This window comes from Gallus gallus, chromosome 4, assembly GCF_016699485.2.
Source record: "Gallus gallus isolate bGalGal1 chromosome 4, bGalGal1.mat.broiler.GRCg7b, whole genome shotgun sequence".
NCBI classification, from domain to species: domain Eukaryota; kingdom Metazoa; phylum Chordata; class Aves; order Galliformes; family Phasianidae; genus Gallus; species Gallus gallus.
The window spans coordinates 62,465,449-62,493,436 of record NC_052535.1 but is presented as its reverse complement, the minus strand read 5'-3'; the positions used below and the strand labels follow the sequence as shown (position 1 = coordinate 62,493,436).

The window sequence follows — 27,988 nt, the reverse complement described above, 5'->3', positions numbered from 1 at the left end:
TGGCTGTAGATCAGCCTTCTAGCTTTATCACTAAAACACCTCCTAAACAAGCCATTTCAAGAGTCAACATATATGGGAGGTACACTAGCTGTTTTATAAAACACTGCATTAGAAAAGACTAAATAAAACTTGTTCAGAATGCATAGGACAGAAATTCACCAGGATAGCAAAGAACGGAAGCATTTGTGTGCTTTACTGTCATGCACAGGGTCAAATTAATTTTATTCCAGGAAAAGAAGGACTGGTTTTGAAAGCAATTTGATATCAAACCACAAGCACTTACTCCTTATCATATCATCACTTACCATATTCAGAGGGAAACATTGACTATCTTAAATAAATAAATAATGGTTATTTGCAAGCAATTCTGTAACATTAGTGCTTAGTCCCTACAGGACACTGACTTCGTACAGAGGAACAGATTATCATTTAACTCTTTTTTAATACCTGAGCAGGCTCAGTTGTCAACATTTCCCAGCATAGAGTGAATTGCTCTCATCCAAGCAGATACTCCCCTTAACCAGACACTTCACTAGAAAGTGAAGCCTGCTCCATCCTTGTGCTGCAGCAGCCAGGAAAAGATCACCAGCCATAATGTAGAAACTCAGTCACACCTTTGTGTAAACTCCAGTCACTCACATGTCATCAGCTGTAGCTCAAAAGTAGTTATGAAGGGGTAACAAAAGGTCGTTCATATCCACTTTGCGGTATTAAATTAGAATTGATTATTTTAGTCCTCACATTAGAGTACTTCTACCAGTTCCTGCCCCTGCTTTGCTGGCAAAGCCCTGTCCTCTAAATAAATCTCAGAAGCAAAAGCAAGCTAAAGAAGTTAGCCAAGGTAGTGGCACAAGAAACAGCCTTTACGCTCTGCCCTACGTGCATTTTTGAATGGAGGAATAGACTATTACTGCAACTACTGAAAACGACATTAATCATCTCAAATCAGTAAATCTAGCATGAAATTACTACTTTCAAATTACTCTTGACATTGTTAAGTGTTGCCTTTTTATGAGACAAAACAAACAATAAATTTTCACCTGTCCTTGACTTACTGCTTCAAAGAGAATTAAATTAGGCCTCAGATTATGCTTCCTTGATCAGCTAAGAGAGACTTACTGTAACTTACAATATTTGACTTCTCTAATTGGCTAGGTACTTCTATGGAGAACGAGGCATTCATTCCCTGATGTTTAGTATGTGAAACACTAAAGCAGAGAACCAGCCAAACAGGATTCCTATGAGTCACTTAATATTTTACATGGGTATTACAGCTGTGGGCTCTTCATGCTTTTACAAACTTCAGATGGGTTCTTATCATCATATGGGAACTCTGTCTTCCCATTTTAAAGAAGTGATGCCTTTACAAAGTTAGGTCTAGATACAATAACATCCACTATTGAACTTTATAGCCCATTTTCTTACTCTAAAAGATTTTGGAACTGTGATATCACATATATATGTGATATGACATTAAAACATTTAATACAGAATGACTTCTCTTCCCTGTGAAAATTCTGATCTCATAAGCAACTAAATTCACCCTATTTGAGTAATTGCTCATTTCGTTTTTCAGCATTTCCTAAAGCTTGGCTCAATTCATCTGATTCAAGAATTAGACAAAGTTTCAAACAGATACCACACAGCTTTGACAAATTATACTGTCATAAGTAAGTTCTAACACCTATGAAATTATAATCACTTTTATGGTTTTTTTTTTTAGAATGTTAAGATTTAAAACTGTATGTTTGAGCAAAACATTACAGTATCTGCTTCAAGTCCTTTCAAGATGCTTAGAAGTTCATCTGCAAATGCAGTATAGAAAAGCACAAAGATGTTACTTTATTTCTTTCACTAGCCCCTCCTTTCATTTCAAATTTTAAGAGATACATTTAGCTTGCTACTGTGTAATTAACTTTGCCTCGTCTTAAATATATAGATAAAGAAAGAAAAATTGGGAGAAATAATAAGATAGGGATGGGAACAGGCTTCCTCATGGAAGGCAACACTGGCAACGCTGACAGTGCCTGAGACATCAAGAGTTAAAGACTTGTTTTCTCAACACACCTTTCATTAAGAGTAGCAAGAGGAAGGAATCCCAGTTCTCTCCATTGTCTGCTCTGAATACTCAACCACACCTGGACTGAAGTGTCCTTCAAGAAGCCGGACAGTTAAAAGCTCACAAGATTTCAAAGTTGCCAAAAATATTCTGCTGCTAAAAAAGGTTTTATCAGTTTGCAGCTACATATTATGGAGAACTTGAGAATAATTTGAAACCTCCTTGCTTTCCAACAGCTCCCTGTAAGAAGATGAAAGCCTCCAGAGCCCAAGTTTGCTCCAAAGGGGAAGATACTTTGTATTTTTTAAATCTGAAGAAACACAAATTATCTCAATTAAATATCCCCATTCTCTCTATTGAAGAAAGAGACGCCCATACTTTGGAAACCCAGACCTGAAGAGCAGAAGTGCATTTTGAATGAGCATCCTAATGGAAACCAGGCAAGTTTGATGTTAGGTTCTGGAATGCCAAAATTATAAATTTAAAAACTCACAGACAGGCAGCTGTGCTTAATGGCCCCACCAACATATTTCATGTTTATATACCAAAAATATGATTGTTCCAAAACTCTTCTGTTTACCACTAAGGGTTTTGGTTTTAGTGACGTAATTTGTACTTTAGCTCTGTAAGAAGGATACACATTTCTCACCTAATGAGCATGTTCTGTTACACTTCCATGAAGGCCAGGAGAAATTATTCTGATGCATGTTTCTCTGTGCACAGAAAAAACTCTTCAAGTGCCAGGAAATTCCCAAGAAAATGAGTACCTTGACTCTTACAGTCATCCACGTGTCAGGAAATGCCAGTTATAGTAGCTCATACAGTAATGGTGGACTTTTATTTCCACCTAGAAATACTGAAGACCATCTCAGCCACACAATTTCTAGCCATTACTTATGTTGCTTCCTGTATCATATCCACAATTAATGGTATCCCCATATTACTGTCCACACTTCTTAGCCCCACCAATCACATCTCTCCTGTGATGGAAACTTCTTTAAGAAGTCACCACGGTCATTCCAAAGTAAAATTTGAATTGTAAACTCCAGCCTTCTCATAAGCAAGAGAAGAACAGCAGTAAAGCTTGGTTTCTGTTCATTTCTGTATCAGGGGCATGATTCTGAAGCTTACTTCTATTACTGAATCTTTTAGGAGCTCTTGAAGCACTTGAAAAGATTTAATTTCTTAAACTAGAAAAACAGAACTGTGTATTAATATATATATATATATTTTAACTTGAATACTTCTCTAAGTGGCAATTAAGATGTATGCATTCAAATATGAGGATAAAAATTCACACTTCCAATACCAACAAAACAGTTTGGACAATACATTCCCTCTTCACTTGAGAAGTAAGTCTTCCTTCAACAGCTTTAGAAGAGACAAAACCAGATCTTAAGACCAACTCAGTACTGAGCTGACAAAGTGACAAGTAAAAACTATAAAAAGCCTCCACAGCAAAACAAAGCAAACAAACAAAAAACCAACCCAGCAGTCCCACAGCCATGGTGGTTTAACCTGAGCCCACACTGCTGAGGGCCTCTCAGGCCCACATTCCTACCTCACATAAGCACTGGCAGTTTCTCACTGACACTCCTTCCTAGAGTTCACATGGGAATAGCCCATAAAACTTTGGGTATGGACAGCCCTATAAAGTCAGACCCAGAAGAGTTGTTCGGTTGCTTTTGTTTTGTTTTCTTGTGCACCCTCCCTCCCCCCAGCTTCCTGATGGGGTTCCTGAACTGGCTCTCCCCAGCCTGGTGGGCACCAAGCTGTGCAGAGTGAGTGCAGATACCACAACCTGAGCCACAGCCTCACTTTCACCAGATGTCTTATGGCTTAAACCACACTTTGAATGTTTCAGTGTACACAGCTCCTACTGAAAGGACAATAAATAAATTCAAAGTTAAGATTCAAATGTTGTGCTGCATAATTCAGAGATTATGTAATTAAAGTTTAATGGAAGACTGCTTTCCTTTGCACTTTGTAAGCCTACTGTATATTCACCATTTCCGCTGTACTGTCACTTTTTCTCCCGTTTGAACAAAAAAAAAAAAAGAAAAAAGAAAAAAAAGAAAAAAAAAGAGGTCATGGAGTTGCAGAAATTACCAGAGGTTTAGGAGGGGAATAGCCATCTAGACAGACTAGCTTACTTTTGTGATAAGACTGCAGTTTGACACGCACTTTTAACACTGTACATACAATTATCTAACAATGGAAAAACGTGATACAGTTTGACGTTGTTGCCAGACACCTTGCTCACTGCATTTAGTCTGCCATCAGGGTTTCAATCTAGTGAAAATCCATTTCAACAGGATCTCCTGCTCAGTAGAAAATGGGTTTTACAGTATGATAATTGTGGACTGGCTCATCTTGAAGACACTTGCTCAAATTCAGAACAGACTTGGCAAAGACGCATAAATCATCTGGATAAACCCTGACAGCTCAAGTGGTAAGGTATTATCAGAGCCAGCTGTAAATATTGACAGCTCCATGATAATGCTTGTAGCAAACACGTTTGAACTCACCCAGAGTTTTGTGACAGATTCCTGCTCAGCTGGAAACAGCGCAGCAACCTCACACAATCTCATTTAACCCTTAGACAGCAGCCTTGCAACTTCACTCCAGAGGGCTGGCTGCACTCCTGACATAACTCATTGCCAGCGCATTCTAATTTTGTCAGCGGCTATCCCATTTCAAATGAGTTCATAAAGGCAACTTTAAACTTTTGTGCAGAAATGCATCAGGAACTCTTGGAGGAAAAAAGGAAAAATAGCAGCAGTTGAATCACCTCCTCTACTAACTTCAGCTTTATCAATTCTTTCACAGGGAATCAACAACAAATCCTTCCACAGGGAATACAGGAGGCTGAGGTAGGTTTTGTCAAGAAGCTCTGGCTAAGACGCACAGCTTTGAAGCTATGCAGCAGCACAGCCCCACTCTTCTCTCTATCTGACAGCACAGACTGTCCTTAGCCCCTCTGCACTGCCTCTGACCAGGAAGAAGGGTCCATGTCACTAATCCGGCAAAGAAATCCTCTCTCTTTGGCTGGGGTAGGTTTCTGGTAGCTGCAAGCTGAATCAGCCTTCTGCAGGGGCAGACGAGCTCCAGAGCAGCTAAGAGTGGTACCTTCTGATGACAGCACGGTATTTCATCAGCTCAGGCTGCTTTGTGTTACTTCATGCTTGCTCAAGTAGGAGGAATGGAAGCACAACCCTGTTGCTCAGCTAAGCATATATATTTTTTAATTATTATTTTTTTTCAACTAGAAAAGCTGCAAGCTACTTTCATAAAAGCTGAAGATGCTTTCTGCTGCTTCTGTGGTAGTCAAGGCAGGGGCTTGCAGCTTGAGCTATGCTTAACTGAAAGTTTCTCCCTTGAATACGTGAGCACATTTGCAAACTACATCAAAAAGGCCTCTAAGATCTAATTCCAAAAAAGAAATGCATGGCCATTTGAGCTTAGGTTAGCCAGATGAAAATCCACATTTCATCAGAAAGGAATGAGAAACAAACAAAAAACTTGCTACCCTTCACTTTTTTCAGTAAAATACAGAAATTGTACAGAAAGCTTCCCCAGCTAATTGGCAGATCTCAATGTATTGTCTTTATCAATCATAGCAGAACAGTCCTTCTCACTCCTACAGCAAGTACAGTAAGACTGGCACCATCTTATCCCGGGAGAGAACCTCAACACCAAGAAGTGAAATAACTAAAAGCATACGTATATGTCATTTTTAGCCCAGTTTTCATCTGCTTAGACTCAGCTCTTCATGGTTACTCATTTTATATCATTAAAAAGAAATTAAATTTCTTCTTTTTCCACCCACAAGATAATACTGAAAAGAAAGAAGCAGCAAAATTATTACTTTAAAAACAACCATTCCCATTACTTGCAAGGAAATAATGCTTAAACTGTAAACGCATTGTAAAACAGCCTAAAAGTATGTACATATGAAGATTTCTTAATTATTCAGATAAGGATACACAGATAAAGTATTCCTAACATTTAAGATGTTGCAAACACAAAATATTTGAGAGGAGAGCCTACGCCAAGACTTTTGATTTTACAAAGTTAGCAAAAATTAATGCGCTTTTTATAAATTAATTAAAAGACTGAGTAGAAGTTTAGTAGGAAAGATTTCACAATTTCAGATTAGACAACAGGCATCCAAAATTCCTGCATCAAGTTGCTTTGAAAATCTTATATTAGAGAAAGGTGTTCCAATCCAGAGTTTAACAAGAAAAAAACCAAACAAAACAGCTGCTCTTACTGAATTGACCAGACTTGAACTTAACAGTAAAGCAGTATTTTTAGTTGAAAGACGAGTGAGCAGATATTATTCCATCAGAAGAGAATGTTATGTTTTTAGCAGCATCCTAAAACAACTTAGTGTTGTTTTTGTATAGTGGACTGCAAAATCACTACTAATGGAACTCGCTAAAATACAACTGGTATCAATCTGGGAACATTAGCTACATATGCAAAATAAACTGCTAATAGTCTACAACAACCACTGCAGCGTAAATCCATAAATGTTGTAATCTCCTAAGCTTCAGATTTCTCTATTCAAAACGTTTCAAAGCAGACCAACATTTTCTCATATATTATCAAACATATGAAATTAATCCATATGTCATATAGGACAAATAAACATTAAAACACATCAGATAAATTCTACTCTAAGTTCCAGGTGCACTTCCAGTGGTGGTGGTGTTTTCACATTAAAGTAAATAATTTTAAGATAACACCAATAAATAATTATTAGCAATCAATAGATTCAATAAATACAACCACTAACACCCTGCACTATGTTCTCAATTGCTCAAAAATGTAACCTCTCTATGTACCCTTCTATCCAATGTCAGATAAAGCAAGGTCATGAAGATTTTCTGTTCCAGTAGTCTCCCCTACAGGGGCAGAACTAGAAGTAAACACTCAGAGAGGTGCTCAGCCATGCAGGACTACAAACTTTTAAGAATTTCTTCTCAGAAAAGATGCGAGACTGCAAAGAGGCAATAAAACTTTCTTTTTTTTAGCCCCTTCTATCCAACCGATTCCAGGAGCAAGTTTTCTGTGGGAAGACAGATAGGAACTAGAGACAAAATAGCTTTCATTATATTAAATGCACAACTTAACAAAATTATTTCTAGACTACAAATACATATTAAAGTTTATTAAAAACCACACTAACACCAGGGTATTCTGTTATAATAACACCATTAAGTGAAGGCCTATAGTTAATATGCGTATAGTTAACTGTGGTTGCAGTGTAACACATGTTAAAAAAAAAAAAAAAGAATTCCAGGAGGAGGAAGATACAAGAATGCAGCAACTGGAGTTGAAACAGACATTATCTATCAGTATGCTAATATATCCAAAAGCCACTGTTAAGAACAGTTCAACAAACCAAAACTAGTACAGATTAGTTCTAATTTTTTACCTCAGACTGGAGGTGCTGGATCACAACTGTCAATGCTTCAAACTTCTGGTTACTGCTTGACAAGAATTTCTTGAGCTGCAGGATGATTCCACTTTGGTTCTCACATTTTGTTTTGTACTGTGCCAACTCAGCTGTTTTTGTGCCAGTTGAATGCACATCTGTGGAGGTTTGGGTCTGTATGCATGAGCTTTTAGGACTCCGCTGCTTGCCCTTGTCAACTGAAACAACAAAAACAACAGCAATTAATTAATATACACTTCATGTCTCACCGAAGCTTAAAGATTGGTACAAAAGAAAACACTGCCTGAAACACTAACTAGGAGAAACAGTTACTTCAGTAGCACTGCAGAGCAGACAATAACATCTGCCAGGTTAGGTTCTAGCACTAACCTTACATACAACACTTTGCTCTTCACCTTTACCTTCATATATTCTGTGGCTTACCTTTCAGCATACTATTAAAATATTTATTCATAGCACTGTATTCATAAAACACAAGATTTCTGTCATCCTACCTATACAGGGACTTACTACTTTATTAAGAGTCTCTTACTTTTGTTTGCAATGTGAACTACATGTTTTCCACACTCTAATGTAGCACTGAATACTAAAGCACTTCTTCCCAACTTATCCTTTCCTTTCTTTCAAAATGTTCACTGCAAAAACTTCACTCTATAGCTCAGGTTTGAGCTCTGTTAACCAAAGATCTTTTAAAGTCTTCTTAGTGCCAGCAATTTCATTCACAAAGACGGTACTTTAAAATGCTCTGCAATTTGAAATATATTTCAAATATGCCCTGCCACTCCTTATAGTCCAAGAATTACATAGTTCATTTAATACTCTTAGTAACAGTGCAACCTCAATCACTTCACAGTACACAGTCACATAGTGTCAGAGGAAAGAAACCACATTACATAATCCAGAGCTCAATTCATAAACACCGCCAATGTTACAGGTTTCTCGCTGCCTTTGGACTGAAAACTTAGCACAGCACTTCCCCTTTTGATCATTCATGGAACAAGCAAACACTTTTGCAATAAAAGGTTGATGCAACACACAAATATCCCTTGGCACTTTAATGAAGACATCTACGCAGATTACTTTATACAGTTTCAACTTAACAAGATTTCTTTCAGATAAAGTAACAAAACCTGAGAGGTGAGATTTAGAGGAAATAAGGCCAGGAATGTGTGGAGATTAAAAAGAAAAGAGAGAGAGAGAGAGAGAGAGAGAGAGAGAGAGAGAAATTAATGAACTAGAAGTAGTTGCTAATGAATCCTTCTGAAGTCCAAACATCTGGTATGAAGGTTGTCAAGTAACACTTGAATACTCCCAGCAGTGAAAGGCTCATATAACTGAAGACATTAATTGAGCCAAAGCTTTACTGTTAATCTAACCAACACATCATCTATTGCATTAATACATCAGTCTTGCATAGACTTCACTCATTTTTAAAACATGTGAAATAATGTTTCAAAATGCTTATGCCATCTGCACCTCTGTTGCTGAGCAGGGCGCGAAGGGCCTTCACATTTTCAAATAAATCCACTCTAGCCAAGACTTTCTGCCTTCCTTTTTAGTTAGAGAAATGTCAGCACATTGTTTTTATAATGTTCAGATACTTTTGCATCTTGGAAATTTTACTGCACTCCTGCTTAGGAGATGCTGACTGCTGCAGAGTAAATTTTCAATTAGAAACACACATTGCAGATTAATAGCAGAGCAGTTAAAAGGCGTCAGCATAACCCAAATCAAAAGCCAAATTCTGATCAGTAGAGTAAGTAGATCAAGCTTATTTGCCAGTTCTAGGTGGCTTATTTTTACCATCCTTTGAACAAACATGACTAGTTATTTTCACACAGTACACGCACAATGCCTTTTGAAATAGATCTCTTTACATGAAAAGAGAGTTCAAATTTGATAGCAATCTCACCTCAAATACTGTGTTAGTAGCAAATACCTGTCAGCTTCTGAAGGTTGTTAAAGAAAAAGTAAATTAATCAGTAGAGGCAATAATCAAGGGGAGGGGAAAAAAACAAGGCAGAGACTAGAGAATAAACTCGTACATTCAGCCCTTCCCTACCTAAGTAGCTCATGTACTCCTACTCTCTCATTTATTCCACCTCCCTCTCTGAATGCTCCCCTTACAACAAAGACAATCTGAGCACTGTTTCTGATTTAAAGGTGCTTGGTAAATTCACTAATACAGATACTCATGTCATTAATTAACTATATGAAATGACTAACATCTATTTGTTACGACTCTGACAAAGCTGCTTTAAACTTCCACAAAGGACTGCAGACAAGATGTACTCAGGAAAGTAGTTACATCAGATAAAGTTACCTAATGAAGTTGTTTTTATTTAAATACACCGATACAACAGCTAACCACAAGCAACACAGGAGTCAGACATCTGCCATTTCCACAGTTCAGCCCGCCTTCAACAGTTTGCCAGTCTCACATCACTGGTTTTACTGCAGTGCCCAGAACACCAAAACTATTCAGAGACGTTTATTCCAACATCCACCCATGCCAACTCTGGATACTATACTAAAAAAAGCTGAACAAAAAACATACACAAAAATTCCCCGACATTCCCGTTGGCAATTTTATCAGACATGTGCAATGCACAACCACTTCAAATGTTGACAAGTATTTCTCAGCCTGCATGAAACCTCCGTAGCATGAACTGCCTGTACAGATTAACACCAGCAGCACTCCAATGCTTATTTATGGCCCATGTACCTCTGGGCAATGACAGATTGTTTCCAGATTTGTATAGAAGGCATGCTGTGATGTCAGAACAAAAGCCATACTTTCATTAAAACAAAGCATCAAGAGTCTAATCACTGATAGAACATATCAATGACAGACTCTAAGTTAAAGACGGTATCGGTTACCAGCTCAAGTCCTCCTCGCTTTGCCATTTTTGATTGCCACCTTAGACAAGTCAGACTTGTAATGCAAAATGTTTTTGCCCCCTCTGGTTAGGTTCTGGACTCTTCTCCAGTAGACAAGAAAACACTGCATCAAATCCATTTGAGATGCTCAATTTCTGAATATTGGAAGACACAGATTCTCAAGTTTTGCATGCAGCACAGTATCCCCACAGAGCCAACAATGTGAGTTATTATCCTTCTTTTTTCCCATCAAAACAGCAGCAGTAGTTTTGCAAACATTGAGCCTTCGGATTACTGAATCATTCACATCTTTTTTTGCTGGCAAAAAGAATATCCCATGACCTTGTAAAGGTCCAGAAATCTTCCCACTCCCTGTGAGGTCACTACATGGACAGCAGCTGCAGACTCTTCTTTGATGAGAACATTAGACCCATCCCCCCCCTTTTTTTTTTTAAAGAGAGCTCTTTTCCATACACAGATTCTCTGGTTTAGAGGAGATCATAAACAAGAAACAGAGAACTGTTCATACATTAGTTTGCATTACATTTAAGTGCTTCAGGACTGCATGGTACTTGAGGCAGTACTAGAATGACCAGCTACCTCAGGACTTGCCAGATACTGCTGGTATCCCAAGCCTCTCTATCTTGAGCACTGCTGGTTTAGCAGGTGAAACGTCTGTCACTCACTTCTTTGTTTGCAGAGCCAAATCAAAGCCTCCCTTTGCTTATCATATACCAGGAAGGTCTGTGTAGGAATGTCCACATTTTCTAGAAATTATTTTCTTAGCCAGAGATGCAATTTGTCAAAAACATTCCAAATACCGAAAACAAACTACTTGACAAGCACAAATAAGAACAACCTCACTTCTCTCCTCACACTTTTGCAATCACCATTGTCTTACCACTAAGCACCTTCTTTTCAGGTTCCTCTTCCAAACTGTCAGTTTCCAAAGGCTTTTGAAAACTCAGGTGTGTCTTGTGTAAGCATTTTTCAAAGAAAAACCCTCGTTCAACATTTTCTTTTGTAGGAAGATGCAGGCTGGCGAAACCTTCCTGCCTCTCTTCCATCTTTTGGAAAGCCTTGTCTACACATACTAAGTTGGTGCTCACTTCTTTGATCAGTAAGACCAGATCGGCCTGAGTATTTAACCGAGCTTCCAACTCTTCCCTTATTCGTTGGATTTCCTCAAGTACATTTCTTATATCCAAGTGACTAGATTTCATCTCTGCTTTCAGCTCCTCTTTCACCTGCTGCTGGCTCCTCTGCAGTGCTAGCACTGTTCTGATTTCTTTTTGAGATGTTTCCATGTCATGCTTCAGTTCCTTCTGTCCAGCTTCCATCGACTCCTGACAAGCTTTGACTTCTGCCAACAACGCAGCAAAGCACTCCATCCTGATCTCATCAGTCACAGGACTTCCTCCAGTGTCACAGCTTCCAAGCAGTCAGGATCATTTGTGAGGTAGAAGGAGATTTCTCAGATAGCAACAGAGCTAGCACATGCCTTTGGTATGGTCCTACCTCAATTTAAAGCTCACTTCAGCGAAGGCACCAAGCAAAAGCCTAGTACTAGGCAAAAGTAGTACTCCATAAAATTCTTCAGTAAGCAAAGCTGTAGAGTCAAAGCTCCATTCTCAAAACTTCACCAAAGCTCTAATCAGTTTAATTGGCAGATTGTGCCACACCTGAATTTTTTAAATCTTTTGCTGACATCACTGTATGTGGGACGTCACCCAGAAAGCCACTCCCAGCTGTCATTTGATCTGTACATCAATAAAGAATGCCTGGGCATCAGCTACTAGGGTTGTTGCAACGCAGTCAAACAGTGCAAACACCGTGGCCCTTTCTTTTCAACAAAGGCTCAAACAAGCCAAAAGGAGTCTGAATTGCCTGTGGGAGCTGAAAGCCAAAAAGCTCAACAATACTTGGTTATTTCAACCATGTATGCAATAAAGTGGTTGTGCACCCATCCTTCTGCTAATGTTTGCAACAAGACATCATGAGCAAAGCAGTGAGGACCTTGCTCATTGCCCCACTTCCACTGAATACTCTCCTCATTACTACAGCTGGTAATGCTATGGAAGAACCTAGAAACTGAGGAAAATTCTCCAGTTCACCAACAATGAACACTTAAAAGACAACATGGAAAAACTGATTAATAACCTGTTCTTGGTAGGTTAAGGAGAAGACTTTTGGTGATCAGCTCTGAATTAACTTCTCTCTGTAGAAGCTAAGGCTTCTGAATTTTAAGCACAGAACTCAAAGTTTTAAGCTCCATGTAATAACAGGAAGACTAATTATACCATGCTGTTGTTTTGTCAGTGATTTAATTACTCAGTTACTTGATTTGGTTCGAAAAAAATGACCATCCAGTGTAGACCTTAGGCTATAGAAAGCCTCTGTGTCTGCCTTTAGGCAAGTGACCTGACATTCAGAGTAACACCCAGCATTCAGAGCGGGTCTCTCAGCATTAGTGAAGTTAAAACTTGAGAGTTTTTACATACTACCTTTGTAAGTTGGCTCCAAGGTGCTATTTTTGCCTGAAGAAATTATGATCCCATAAACACCCCAGAGCGGAGGATCTATGCTGTCCATAACAAACTGCAGCAAACCCATGAGCATGGTTTTGAGATGGGAAGGATTACAAATAATAATGATAGTCTGTGCACAAGTGCAGGATTCCTGGCTCACCACAGTGTTGCTGACCAAAGAACCAATCTGGCGAGTCCAGCTTGCAAGGCAACGTTACTCCTCACTTTCGACTTAGCCTCCTACACAAGTCCAGGCACACTCATGGGAAGGAATCAGAGACATCTTCTGCATGCATCTTGCAGGCATTGCCCTATCTCAGAGACTATCACAGCTTCTTAGCAGACACACAATCCAGGCAATAGTCTTTTTTTTTTTTTCCTGACTCTCTGCATTAATTATTAGAAGGCCAGATACACTTTCTGGTGGCACAGCTGTATTTAGGAAACAGGATTTTCCCAGCACAACTACAGGCCATATGTTTTCTCTACCCCTCTCCCAGACCTATTTCTAGCTGGACAGTCACTTTGAGTGTTCCTGAGTGCTAGTCATCAAGCACAGCCAGCACTGAAAACCAGTACACAACATAGACTGCAAAAGCACCATCTAAGTTTTGAATCCAGGTAACAACACCTGTGACAAAATGGATTGGGCAGGTGGAAAATGACAGATATAAAAACTCAGCAGTACTTCTGCTTTTCTAGACTAAAATCTGCAGTAACTTAGGACAGCACTATAATCCATTCATGCCAACCTTTGCCACACTTTAGCACTTCCTAAAAATCTCAACAATACAGGTGAATTACTTGCACAGACTTTGTCAGATGCCTCCTAGCAGGAAATGAGAATCCAGATGAATTGACACCAGCTGGTTCACTGAGGATGTAATCGGAAAATGGGTCACATTATGAGTGTAAAAGGGTGTTCATGTGGCTTACCAGTGTAACCATCCAAGTTCTGTCTTCTCCTGACAGCTTCTGGTAGCCAGCACAGTTACTGTTTGTACCAAGTGGAACAGCTTGAAGCATTCATTTTCCAGTAACATTAAAGCCGTAATTATGTGAAGACTCATGCAGTGATTTCAGCTGCATAAAAATAATTGTTTCGTATAAAAAAAACTGAGGTATCCAACCAAGACTGTCTTTAGTACCTCTGCAGAGAAACAGGCTCCTCAAGATGGTGACAGAGCAGAATCCTAAATGGGACATCAAGAAGGGCTTGGGGCAAGCCCTTTTCTATTGGCTGTATAAGGAAAGCCTAGCTGGCAAGCCCTGGGGGATTAAATTGTATATGTGACTGTCACTTCTGTTCAACGACATCAGCAACAAAGGCTGAATTACACAGCTAACTCTGACGCCTCAAAATAATCCCTATAAATCTTCTGTTCTCTTCCCCCCTTCTGCAAAGCATATATGTTATTTGAGCAATCAACAACTTGATCTTGCCATTTCAATTTTAACATGTTTGCCTCATCACAAGCTATGGCATTTCAGAACATTCCGACAAATAAATTGCCGGATTAAATCTGAAGCTATGCACATGTTATATAACATAAGAGAGGAAATGGAAATTTGGCTCGCTGTAAGTTGCAGTCCTAAATTATTTCACAACTCGTGCTCTGAGGTATAGACCCAGGAAACAGTTTCACACAAACATTCAGGGAAAGCACAGCAACACTAACCTAACACTGTGGAGGGCCTGCAATCCTTGGCTTGGATGAAAGTCTTCCAATCCCCTGGCATCTCCACAACTTGGTCAACTACAACTTTCCCTTACATTCAGCTTGGCAAATAGCAAACACTTCTCTTCTGTGCCTCCCAGAGTCCAGGCTAGCAACCACACAGATGCAGACTCCAAAGAAGTCAGGGTTTGCTTGTAAGTGCAGCCTCAGGCCTGGCTACACCAACTGAGGCAGGCAGCCCTGATTTGTGCTCATGCCTCAAGCATGTCAGTCGTGAGCCAGTTCTAGTCAGTGGCAATATTTTAGTGATGTGCCTGGCTAAATCTGCCCAGCTGAAATTCTGCAGGTGCTGTGCCGCTGAAGCTCTTCCACTAACTTATCTAGCTAATCCAGATTCAAGTAGCTGTAGGAAGGCAAACATCACTTTCCATCTTGCAGCTCCCCTCTGCATCAATGTGGCCTGCAGCCTGGCAGACAATTGCACACCTCCTAATGCAGAATGGCAGCATCCCCTTTCCTTCACTCTTACTGCAGCCTCTTGAAACGTCCCTCTGCAAGGTCAGGCACAAACCTGTGCCAAGAAGCATCAATTTATTTAGCTGCCATCAAACCTTTTTCAAGGTGTTCTGAACAAAAATAACATAAAGAAGCTTTTTAAAAGGTTGCAGTAACTGAACAAAATTTAACTGCAGGCAGGTAAAACCTATCTTAGATGCTTAGTCTGACTCAGTAAGATTAAACCTTACACATCAGAAATGGCTTTTTTTTTTTTTTCCTCCAGAGGTACAAAGATTTCTCAGCATTATTATTATTATTATTATTTTAAACACTAGTACAGTGCTGGAGGGGGAGTGCAGAACCAGCATGTATTACTCAAGGCATTCAGTCAGAAGCATTGCTTCTTCAGTCTGTATCTGTCCCTTCATGCCAACTCAGCTGCTGAGATATAGTATTACAGCACTAACTTCCAGTCTCGATGTGATTTTAAATTCATTCCTTTTCATTCCTCCCTTTCAAGCATAGAGCTGGATATGCTTATTCACAGGACAGTGAAAAGGAGAGAGAAGCCTCAGATGTTGTTATGCACTTCAAAGAACCCTATGCCTGTGTAATGCTTTCATGGCATGCTCAGCCCACGTATCTCACAGCCACTCCGGGTTTCACTAAGGACAGAGCACGTCCCTTGAAGTAGAGCCATCAGCATGACAAATGCGTCACTGTCCGCTACAGCCTGATTAGTGGGTAAGGGACCAAGTGCTTACAGACAATGCAGGAGTCTCGCAGCCTGAAGCTGTTTCCTAGAAACTTAATAGGTAGCATGCTGCTCCTTATTAGCATCCTGTTTGTTGACACAACAAACAGAGCACAAACTAAGGGCACCATTTTATTATCATGCCCTTCACAAAGTAAGACACAAGTGAAAGGAAACCTACAAATACACGCAATGGAGGACAGAGGGAGAGAATAGGCACTTTTCCTAACTGTCTAAAGCCTTTCACCAAAGGCTTATAAACCTCAAGCATATATTAATTCAATGCAAGGGCTGTTCCTCAGACAGTTGTCAGCCTGTTCATTGCTAGGTAATCTGAAATGTATCTCACTCTTTCAGGCTCTTAAGTGATAACCCACAGCGTGTAGCAAGCCCTCTGCCCCACAGAGCAATGGTCTGAACTTTTTCCTGCTGTCTTTTTGAGAAGGAGAGATAATCCTCCCTGCACCGACGAAGCAGCAATGAAACCAAATGAAGCTAAACAGTAGACACTAGTTTGCGATACTGCACTAAGGCTCCTCATTACATCATCTTTCCAGTTCCTACCCCAATAAAGTAGACTCTCATTCACAGTAGCCTTTGAAGTGGGTCCCTGTATACACTCGCCTATTAAAATTAACTACCCATTAAAGCCTCAGTATTTCCCAACCAAAACCATGCCCTCATGGAAGTGATTAACACTGATGCATCTCTGTTTCCTTAAAGTGTCACCAGTCCTACAGAATATGGCTCTTGATCTTGTACAGCTGTTTTAGCTTCCTGCAAGACAGTACTTCTCCCCCTAGAAGAAACATATTAATGATACACAATTGAGCTTGCCAGTACTTTGGTATGATTTTTTTTTCCTATACAGATGAAGTGTACAGAATCTCCAAGTTGCATTAGCCTTACTCACATTCCTGAAGATTTTATTTTTTAAAATCTACAATGTTATACCAAAGATTTTCAAGAAGCTGCATTATGACATTTGTAAAGATACCCAAACTAAAGAAAGTGTATCAACTTGTACATTACTGGTGGCTTTGCAAATAAAAGCACAAAGAAGGATATTATCTCACTCATGTCATTACTGCAATTTCTTGATCAACCAGTCTGCTTTTATAGAGAAAGCTTTGAAGGAAAGTCCAGCAATATTCTCTTGAATCGTGCCCTATGTTATATTAGTAAGATGTGTTTCTTTGTTGTTCCTTCAGTAACTGTTTCTTTTCTAGTCTTGATGACACCAAATTTAGCTTTGTACAGATGAAATCAAATGGCCATGCATTTTGTCAACTAGTAGTGCTTTGACAAAGTTAGTGAAGATGACAAGAAATTTTAAGAAATAAACAGCAACATCACAATAAAAATCCAAACCAAAGCACTTCAAAAAATCCAAACCAAAACACTTCAAAAACAAAAAAGCAATATGCAAAACCATGTGGTTTTTTTCCATTAATGGTGAGGTGGTTAGGGTGCCTGCCTGCCCAGTGAAACCTCAATGTTTGGTCTTCCTCACCCTGGAGAAGTTCAAGTTGATGTTTCCCAAGCAATTCCCATTTTCTAGCAGATTATAAGACTGGAAGCTATGCTTTAGAAAGGACTTAAAGGAGTCCCAAACTTGAACATTAAGTGTAAAATTAATGCATTAGACATATGTCTGCTATTTAAATGCATAGTACCAACACAAATCTGACTAACACTCTTAAATACCAGCGTTGTGCCTTTCATCGTTTTTACCTTATAAAACACAAACCCATTTTACAGCAGCACAATTTGAGTTCTGAACAGAAATACTTTGTGTATTGTGTCTTAATATTGCATTTATAATATATTTAGTGAACATGCTCCCAGGAACTGTAATATCTAGAATTGAAATAGATTTTCGTCTTGTCAGTATATATCACACATGTACGTCAAACAGAAAAATATTAGTGAAGTTGATCATACACTCACAGATGACTGCAAATTGAATAAATTTGAAATGCTATACTGCTTACAGAAGACAACTCTAATATGCACCAGCTAGATCAGCAATGGACCAGGCCTGAATGTCATTTTTTTTCATTAAATAACCAAGAACAATACTGATGCTTGATTTTTAGCTTGTTCTGAACTATGACAAAGTCTGATGCATATTAGTTAAGCACACAGTCCTACGTATATATCCGAGAGAAAAAAGAAAACAACAAAATAATAGAAAGCCTAAAGCATAGATATTTTTATTTGAGAGGAACTGGCTGCATACGCACTGAAAATCAACTCTTACTGCAGTATTTTTTTTTTTTTTTAAGGTTCATAGTCTCCTCAATTTTTAAGAACAAAGATGACAAAAGGGCAGAAATAATTTTGTAAGGATGTGTTATTGTGTGCTGCAGCCTTGGTCAATAAGGACCAAGATGAAGTTTTTGAAATATCTTTCAATTTATTATCACTGTTTTAGGCACGTTGTTTAATTCAGTTCATCAGATACACCACAAGGAGCCTTAAATCACTGAATTCTTTAGCTCTTGCAGGAAAGAAAAGAAAGCACTATATGCAGAAGCTAGCAGCTATGCTTATGTAAAGGGTCTACAGTTTATTAAGTTTCTACTTCACATGTTGCTCCAGGTAGACAAGAAGACACCTGACGGAGTCCTCTTTTCTTAAAACTGCAGCTGAGCATTTTCATCCCTGGCACACAATTGCCAAGAAAGGCAAGTAAAGATACAATAACCCTCTGTTCCTGTTTACTCTCCTCCACCTTTTCTCTCCATTCCAACCTCCCATACAAGAAGTTGCTCCTTGTTGTCTGGTGCCCTCTACTGCTTCATCACAGCTACACATATTTGATCTTCATATTGCAGTTTGTCTACGGAGTTAAGCCCCAGAGTCAACTGAAACAAGGAAACCAATCATGATTAGTCCACACCACCCACAAACCCTTCCTATACTCCATTCATTGCTTCCCCAATACAAATCCCAAGCCTATCCTTCCATCTCCACACCCTTCCTGAATACATTCAGGGCTGCTAATTTATCTCTTTGCAAATATTAGGACTTCACATCTGAGAAAAGGCTTTCGGTGGAGGCAAAGAAAGGTACAGTTGCAGAAAGAAGCCCACTGTGCATATATGCCTATATGCACGTGTATGTAAGAAACCCTCAGACAACACCAGAGAGAAGAATGACAAGTCCAACCTTCTTGTAGCTCGCAGATCTCACTCATGACAGGGAGCAAGCACAGCCAGAAAGGAAGGAGCTATTTGAGTTTCAATGCCTAAATAATATCATTTTAGCATAAAGCATAAATAGTTAAAGCATAAAGCATCAGAATAGCATTTAGCATAACGTCAAAGCTTGAAAGGCACTTTCTACTTATGTACCATGGAGTACTTTGTTGCCATAAATGCAAAAAACAAACAAACAAAAAAACTGAACAAACAAAAAAAAAATCCCAACAAAAACAATAACCCCAAACCACACAGAAAATAAATCAAAACCAGATTTTGAACTTTAATTGAATCACTGAACTTTAAAACAGCAGCAGGTACAACTGATGAAATTAAAGCAGTAATTCTTCCTTCACAAACAGCATATGGTTAGTTAGCTGTCCGAACACTTATCAGCTCAGCTTTGGACTAGATCCAAAAATTTGATACTACTTACTCAGTATTCCTAAACCACTGGAAGTCTTTCAGAGACCACTTCAGGGTCAGCAGCTAGCAGGGAAACAATCTTTCCTTGAAAAGAACTGCACAATACATTTTCACCACTAGACTAGCACATTAATAAGCAACATCACTTCTTATGCAGTATCTGCAGTTATCAGGGATGGAGAGAAAGGACAGAGTATTTTTTTCTTGTTTGAACTCAGAAGCCATTTATTCAACCACACTCAGATGAGTTGATGTTATATGACCGTAACAAATGTCACTGGATTTGAGCACGAGACTGAAATGCTGCCTAAAGGATATTATGGATGAAAAAGTAGGACAGGCAATGGGAATTTAAAGAACCTCCAAAGCACTGGTTATGTTCTGTGTTATTGTCATTGTGCCAAGATTGCTTCTGAATGTATCCAACAATAGCTTCCTGTGTTTGTGGAACTCTATATCCATTTAAAGACAAATACATCCAAGATTACACTCAAATTCACTGACATTCTTTAAAAAGCTGAGTGAAAGCACTTCTAAGTATATATAAAGCACTACAGTGAGTGCTAAGGTGTCTGTAATGATATTTTATCTATCAAAAAATGACCAAAGAGTTCAATTCTAATATTTTTCTCATAAAATCACAGAATCACAGAATTTCAGGGATTGGAAGTGACCTCTAAAGATCATCTAGTCCAATCCCCCTGCCAGAGCAGAACACCTAGACAAGTGTAGGTCACTGTTGTAACTCTAGTTCTCATGTGTTGCTGGAGAGTGCCCTTCTCCAAAGTTACAAAAAATGCACTTACACAATCATTAGCAGTCATCACATCCCAGTTAAGGAACTATTTCTGTATTTCCTGTTATGACAAATAGTTTTCCTGTTATTAAGCAGCAAACATTTCTCCCCAGGGACGTGCCTAAAACACTGCACACCACTGTCACAGGAACTGTGCCTGGCAGCAACCCAGTGGAGCCCATGGAGAGACACCTTGCCAAGCTTAAAACAAAGAAAAGAACAGGGCAGCGCCCAGAGCTTTTGTTAGCCACAGGATGCAAATCCCCACCCTTCAAGGGATGTCCAGCCCTTCCACTATTGGCTGCACAGACCTAGAACCAAGGGACTTTTCATTCTAATGACTCTTAGCCAAAACATGCAATTGAAGGTTGCTTTGGCAAAGGCTGCCCAGCAGGCACCAGTGCTCCCATCAAGAAGGGAATGTTTGCCATACCTATCATAGGCTCATTCCATTCCTGTCCGCTTTTGAATATTCACCACATTGCTCTCTGTGCTTAATGGTCTTCTGAGCCTCTTCTGATTAAGGCACGAAATAACTATGAAGAAGGCAGACTTCTATTTCTGCATAACTAAGTGATGGCAAGGAAAAGCTAAAGTTTTGTGAGCAGCTGATACTGCAAATAACAGCAGTGTCTCCAGGAGATATACCTGCAACACACTGCAAAGGCTAAAACTCCCATGTAATATTAACTCTTGTGCAAGACCACAGACTACAAAAACCTCTACCTACCCCACTAACAAAGGCAGCAAGAAAAATTCTCACTTTTAGTCTATCTCCTCTTCTTTGGCCTACTTTCTAGCCCAGACATTCCTCCCAAGACACAGGAATACACATTTAACAGGCTTAGACTATTCAATTCCTACTGCAACTTTGTGGTTTTTCTTCCCCCCTCTGAAAGCAACAAAGTTTTCTTTCAAAAGTTGGTTGAGTAGATGGTGTTCTGTTCATTAATACTTGAACAAAAAAATATATCTTTGATTTTAGAATGGTTAAACAAGTAGCATGTACACATGCATACAGCTAAGAAAAACAAAGTCTTCTAGCTCACTGTTCTATTGGGAGCACAGTAATTTGAAACAGGTATTATACATTCAGTTGATTTATTCTTCTGCTGGAAGCATTTCTAATACTGCTGTTTTACTACATAATATTTGAAAAGATTTAGTATAGAATAAATACTCCATGTGTTTCTGATATTGGCAATATTCACAAGCAGAGAAAAATTAAGGCCACTGAGATATCTGAGAGCCTAAAAGCAGTATTGAAGAAGAAAAGCTGAACTTAACTCATTAATAAATACTATTTGTAATACTTCTCAGACTTTTCTATGGAATGAATTCAAGTTCTCTTTAAGAAAAGGATGAGCTTTCAAATAAAGAATTTTCCCACAGATGTTCCCAGCTGTCCTGTTTCCTGCCTAACTAGAAGTATTTCTACAACATCACAAACAAAATGTTTATCCAAGTATCTTGAAGGGGAACCCATGCTGGTCATAAATGTGTTAGTAACAGTACCATGACAAAAAGTAGCAAAAATAAATTTAAACGGGAAATAAACACAGGTTTATTACTTCTTTGCTACTAGACATCAGTTTAGATGATTCCAATGAAAAGTTCATGAACAGCAACTGTAAAGAACCATCTCAGCCAGTCACAAGCCCGGTAATTCAAGGTGGGCTAATTTTGTGTTCGAGTATGTGGACGGTTAACAGTTTGGTGTGTTTTTTTTGTTGTTTGTTTTCTTTTTAAAACAAGATATAAAACCATACATAATATTTTTGACACATTTGTTTTTCAGAAGATCACATGCTACATTCTTCTCCCTTTACGACAGAGAATAGAAACAATCTTCCATTCCAGAATAGAGTTAATGGGGAGAAAAGCGATTTGCGCAGGCCATTAGAAAGGCGCTGGTGACCCCACTACATCTAATCTAAATCACTAAGTAAGAATCATGAAGCACTGGTTTACTGCATTACTGTGACAGAAATAAATTATTTAACAAACCTCCTCTCAAAAATAAGACCTAATTCAATCAAATCTTTCTGACACCAACATGACTCCAGTCAACTACAGACTGTAGAAAAGAGGAAGAGGAAAGCAAAGAGAAGAGCAGGTGAAGTCAGCAGCAAGTTAACCAGCCTGACTACTGCAGACTTCACCTAATTTTGTTCTGAGGGAAGGCAAGCCAAGAGAGGACCTGCCTGAGAATAGCTTTCCAAACTAATTACTTTGGTATAACATTTAGTGAAACCAGCTAGAGATGGCTGTAACCCAGCACATTCCCTAGCAGCATCAGAACTATCAAACATGGACCTAGTTCTTTCCCATGCATGGTGCTGTTCAGTGATGATTTTTTTTTTTTTTTTAAGCAATAAAAACAGTTGAGGAAAACCTTACGACACATCATTAAATTAACAGTGTATCAATGAGCAGAAATTAACAGCTCTTGCCATGAATTGCAGTGAAAGTGATAAAAACTGGGGTACCAATTTATTCAATACTACCCTCACAGTACTTAAGATCAATTAATCAAGTATGATTATAAAACACAAGAAACCTTTCGTCCTCTACCTCAACCCCTTTGAATGTCATGAGTTTTCTGTGCCCACAAAGGAAGGGGCAATAACAACAAACCAACTGGCTATTAATACACAAAACGTTGCATTCTAGCACAGAAATTTTCAAGTATCATTTTCTTCAAAAAGCTCAAATTAAATGGACTCTATTAAGGCAGTAGCATTCACAGAACTACAAGGCATTTTTAATATGGTTGCTGATTATTTGCTTATGCACAAACTGGTGGGGGCAGAATTTATAAGTTTAAGTCTAGCTTTACAGCACTTGAACAACCTCAAGTAATTCTAAGCAAGGCTATTAAGGTGATTTGTTTGTTCGCTTGTTTTGTTTTTTTAATTTAACTGTAGCTGCCTGTCACTTCCAAAGCCAAATACACTTCACATCAATAGAAGTTAAAGCCAGATCCTTTTCACCTGTGAGGCATATCAAGTTGGAACAAATTTAGCATATGCAGTGATATTAGCACAGATATCTTGCTAGGCCTTTTGTATTTACTCTCCAATTAACTGTCTTCTGAAGCATTAATTCCACTCATTTCATTCTGACAAATAAGTGAGGCATTCTTCAAAGATAATTAATCTGTGTAAATGAAGGAGTAACAAAACCCAGTAACACCCACTACAGTTGAGAGCCAGAAAGCAGAGGCTGCTTTTCACAATACTCTGCTTCTTCCTAAGCTTTTCTGAGCAAAGCTCCCTATTTACATTCACTTTCATGCTTTATTAAAATACATACACAGTGTAAGTGTTGGCAACCCATACAAATCACTGCTTTGACTCTGTTGTTTGGTTGTTTCTCATTTTTTCTTTTTTCTTCTTAATTAAAAAAAAAAAAAGCTACTATTTCTTGTTGTCCAGTTTGTTAGAAAAGAACCAGAGTTAATTCATTTTATACCTGGATTGGATGGAATTTGTAAAGACAAAAATGTTATCAATGCCATAAATGCAAGAATCTCACCACTTGAAAAGACCCTCCACTTAGCTATCATTTACATGCCTACTGAAGCTATGATCTATTAAAATTAAATCAAGCACACCAGACAACTCATTTAGTACACAGTTCTGAATAGATGAACTCGGGAGCTAAGAGTCTCAGACTTCAAGACTTTTTCTCAGAATATACAAGCTGTTCTCATTCCTGAACTGTCTATTTCATTGGTAGGTGACGCAAATATTTAGCATCTTTGCCCTGTATGAAGTATCTCTTGCAGACTTTCAAATTTAGAACACTTAGTGGAGCTGGGTACATCAGGTGTCTTCCTATGATTCTGTAGGAATCTGCAATACTGGCCAACAATCAGTACTTAAGTGACTCTTCGGAAAAGTGAAAAGTTAAGCACTTCATGATACCTGAGGCTTTCAGAATCTTCAAAATTTTGTTCATGTGCTACAAAGAACTGCTCTGCTAAGCATAGACATAATATCATGTGTGTTTTAATGAGGGCCAAAATCCAGACCCGAAATCGTTACCTGCCACAAGTGGTATCATCTGAACCAAGATAATAGGGAAGATACCTTATCAGAAATGGTTGTTAGTTGCTCAATAAACAGGTCTGCAATGTTTGCCTGTTGCTAGCAAGGGGGAAAGGAAATTTTCTAAGCTGGGTTTGTTGTAATGACATCAGATGTCTTTGGAGACGCTTCTAATTCCCGAAGTATTAAGTGTAACAAGGCTTACTAAGCAATGAAAGCCACCAGAGGGATAAGAATGTTAAGTACAGTTTGCTTAAGGGAAGAAGAAAAATGGCACCATAAAGGGCTTACAGAAACACAGAGACAAAAATTTACTACAAAACCAACAGTATAGCTCATTATACAATGGAAAAACTCTATGAACAAAAGGCATAGGAACTTTGATCTCCATTTGCAAAACTGGTTCCTTGTGTAGAATTTTCTCTTTATGCAAAAGGAAATGCAAATAACTTAAAATTAATATTTTGAAACATTTGTAGAGGAATGTCTTTCTCTGACAGTTTTTACAGAATCGTGCACAGATGATAATTTCATCTGTCACACCACTGATGCGTGAAAAGCACAGGAAGATTTTAGTCACTCTTTGGTAAAAAATTTATAAGCCATTAAGGATTTTTTTTAAAGCAAAATTTATATTTCATCACTGAAAGTTTGGTTCATATTTAACTTATGTTTATCCAATTGTGAAGTGTTGAGACTTTTGTTGCAGTTGCTTGTAATGCTTATTTGTAGAAAGTCACAGGATAGGTAAATTAAATGTTCTCTGAAGTGCTTCAGTGCTTTTGTTTTCCTAAAGAGGAGGCTCATTACACATAGCTAGCAGTGCAGCTATACTACACTTCCAGTAGCTGCAGAAATTTCACTTTTTGATATTTTCCTGCATTTAAAGGGGGAAGAGGCCTCTGGGTATGATGAACCCAAAGCAACATAGAGCATACAAAGACAGAAATCAGATACAAGGCAGCAAGCTGGATGACCTTAATATGCACTACACCTCACGGTAAATTTCCTCTAGATTTATACCATTTCTACAAAAATAAATCTGATTTTATTTGGTGTGTAACTTTCTTAGATATTTGAACTACTGCAGTTACTTTGACATCTCTGGATGAGCCATATGTAATGTAATGTAGTGTAAATGCACTTAATCACAAGGATCTTTTTCACTATGGACACGATGATTAATCTAGACTAACCACACACCAGTGTAAACTGTACTTCCAGCTACAACCAGAGAAGAAATTGGCAAACAGTTGCAGCATATCGTCAAATCAGAATAGAAACTGGAGAGTTCTATCCATTTCATTTCAATAGTGCTTACATTCAAGTTCACAAAGTTACTGTATCTCAAACTATCAGACAAAATGTAACAGACGAATCCAATTGCTGCAATTGCCACAAATGTCTCATACAGACATACGAGGCAGTTTTATGTTAATGTGAAAGGGAACAAAGGTTGAAATCCATGATTATACTTAGTACAGTCTACATCAAAACTCAAAATGAATGATGCTTATGTAATGCCCTCTTTCCCATACATATTCACATTCCTGCATGAACCCTGAAATTCTTTTTTTCCAAGTACTCTGCCTTATTTGTTCACACAGATCTTACATATTCTATTTCTCATCACTAACATGACCTTAGAAAAAAGCCACATCTTTTTAATCCAATTAAACCACTACAAGAAGAGATACTCAGACCTATGCTGTAAAAAAACAAACATGGCTCCTCCTGGTATTTAACAGGGAAAAAAAAGAACCTTTCAGGCTTGTGATATACATTGCCATTGTCTGATCTACTGTTGCTGAATTTTATGAACCTGAAACAATCACAACCTAGCTTCCAATGCATGCCACTACTCTTAAAATACAGTATGTATACATACTTGGACTCTCCACTACAGACTATGACCTGGTTTTCAGATGCCCTACTTTGGTACATTCAGCACTAGCTAATCACTGGTCAGCTTTCTGCTGGCATGCTGAATTCCTGCAAGATGCAGATATAGTACAGCAGAAGGAGATACAAGGAAAACATTTACCTGAACCTTTAGCTCTGTAACTTTAAAGTGCATTATACACAAGCTACAGAAAACATACAGAAGGTCTATTCAGCACTTCTTAATTAAGGAAGTGTCTATCAGGTCTATCAATGTAGTTTTTACATGCTGTATTTAACAGAGACATTCTGCAGGCAGCTTTTTCCTTCATATCCACTCAAATGAAAAAATAAGTGGGCTGTTACCACTATAAAATTACTTTGAAACATGCCTTGACATATTTTTATTTTTTAGACTGATACAAAATTTCAGTAGCAGCTAATGAACATATGGAAGGAAGATTGAACGTTATTTGTCTATTTCTCCTTTAGCGTTTCTATTCCTGCAATACGTGCCAAGTGAAAATTTCATATTGTTAGCAAAATGAGGGAGTCTTTGTGCATATACCTACATCACTGATATAAGCATTTTTTAGCATCAAGGTATTTTAATCCCAGCTAAAAAGCCAAGCTGCAAACAGAAGCCTATATTAAGTTCGGATAATCAGCATGTATTATGACTATAATTGAATTTATCATCCAGGACAAATTCAGAAACTGAATTTATTTCACCAGGAATAAGTAACAATAGGGTAAATGGTTTAGGTTGCTATGCAAAATGCTGGGATACGAAGGAATGGTGACTGGCAGAACTATACTCCAGAAAGTACTAGCCAAAAACAGTGGTGTTCAAGGAAGAAAGGAAATCCCCCACAGGAAGAGTGTGCAAATCTAGTCTATGCATCTGCTTGCTCCTCCCTAAGGAAGTTGCAAGAAAAATCACAAACTGTGCAATAGTGAAAAGACTTATGTAATATGAAGACTGCTATCACTTTCTTCCATGTCATCTACCTTAGCTAAGAAACAATCACCACCCTCCACCAGAACAACACGTATTCCCTGGAACAAACCTCAGCATCCATAAGTATGTTCCCATTCCACTTATTTGCTTTACCTAACATTTAAAATGAAAAATCAGGTCATATGCAGCTGAGAATTTTTTAAACATTCATTTCTGAAAACACATGAACACTTGTCTTGAATGTCTCTAAAACATCTGCAAGAAAACTTCAGACTTGTTATGTTTGCATCAAGACAAACAAGCAAAAAAAGTTCTCGTCATATTTGCAGATAAGATGTTCAGCACGACAAGTCTGACAACAGATATGTACATACAAGTATCCAAATATTTCTCACAAACAGACAAAGCCACATTGAGAAAGCCTGTCTTGTTTCCCACTCCTATCCCACCTCCCACTCATGGTACAGAAGAGACAGAACTCCCAGGAGATAACCATCAGAATGATTGGATAAATATTTAATGGTACAAACTTCCTAGTTCTATTTTTGGATCTGTAGAAGGAAAGAGCAAATTCTGATTTGCATTCCATGAACAGAATATTCATCTTAAAAATGAGCAGCTCAGCATGAATGCACACAGAGATCACGCTTTCCACTTGCACAGAATATAAAACTATGCTCATAAGTCAGACTTCTAAGTGTAATTCAAAAACTTTTATGCCCCAAATGGTTGCTATTTGCTAAAAATAAACTGCTGCTGAAGTAAGCAAGATATCACCCAGTGCATGCTCTAATTGTTATATGA

General features: G+C 38.4%; 1 protein-coding gene across 17 annotated transcripts in view; it reads right to left on the bottom strand.

The window, feature by feature from the left end:
- The window catches only part of MTUS1 (microtubule associated tumor suppressor 1), a 111,832-nt gene that overhangs the window by 21,636 nt on the left and 62,208 nt on the right, over nucleotides 1–27,988 (bottom strand). For 16 of the 17 annotated variants that reach the window (XM_040699403.2, XM_046940361.1, XM_004935995.5 and 13 more), the window contains one exon: nucleotides 7,503–7,720. In XM_040699403.2, the coding sequence (XP_040555337.1) occupies nucleotides 7,503–7,720 (218 nt within the window). Of the gene's footprint in view, nucleotides 1–7,502; nucleotides 7,721–11,304; nucleotides 27,783–27,988 lie in introns of those variants that run through there. The other variant, XM_004935996.5, reaches the window with a different exon arrangement.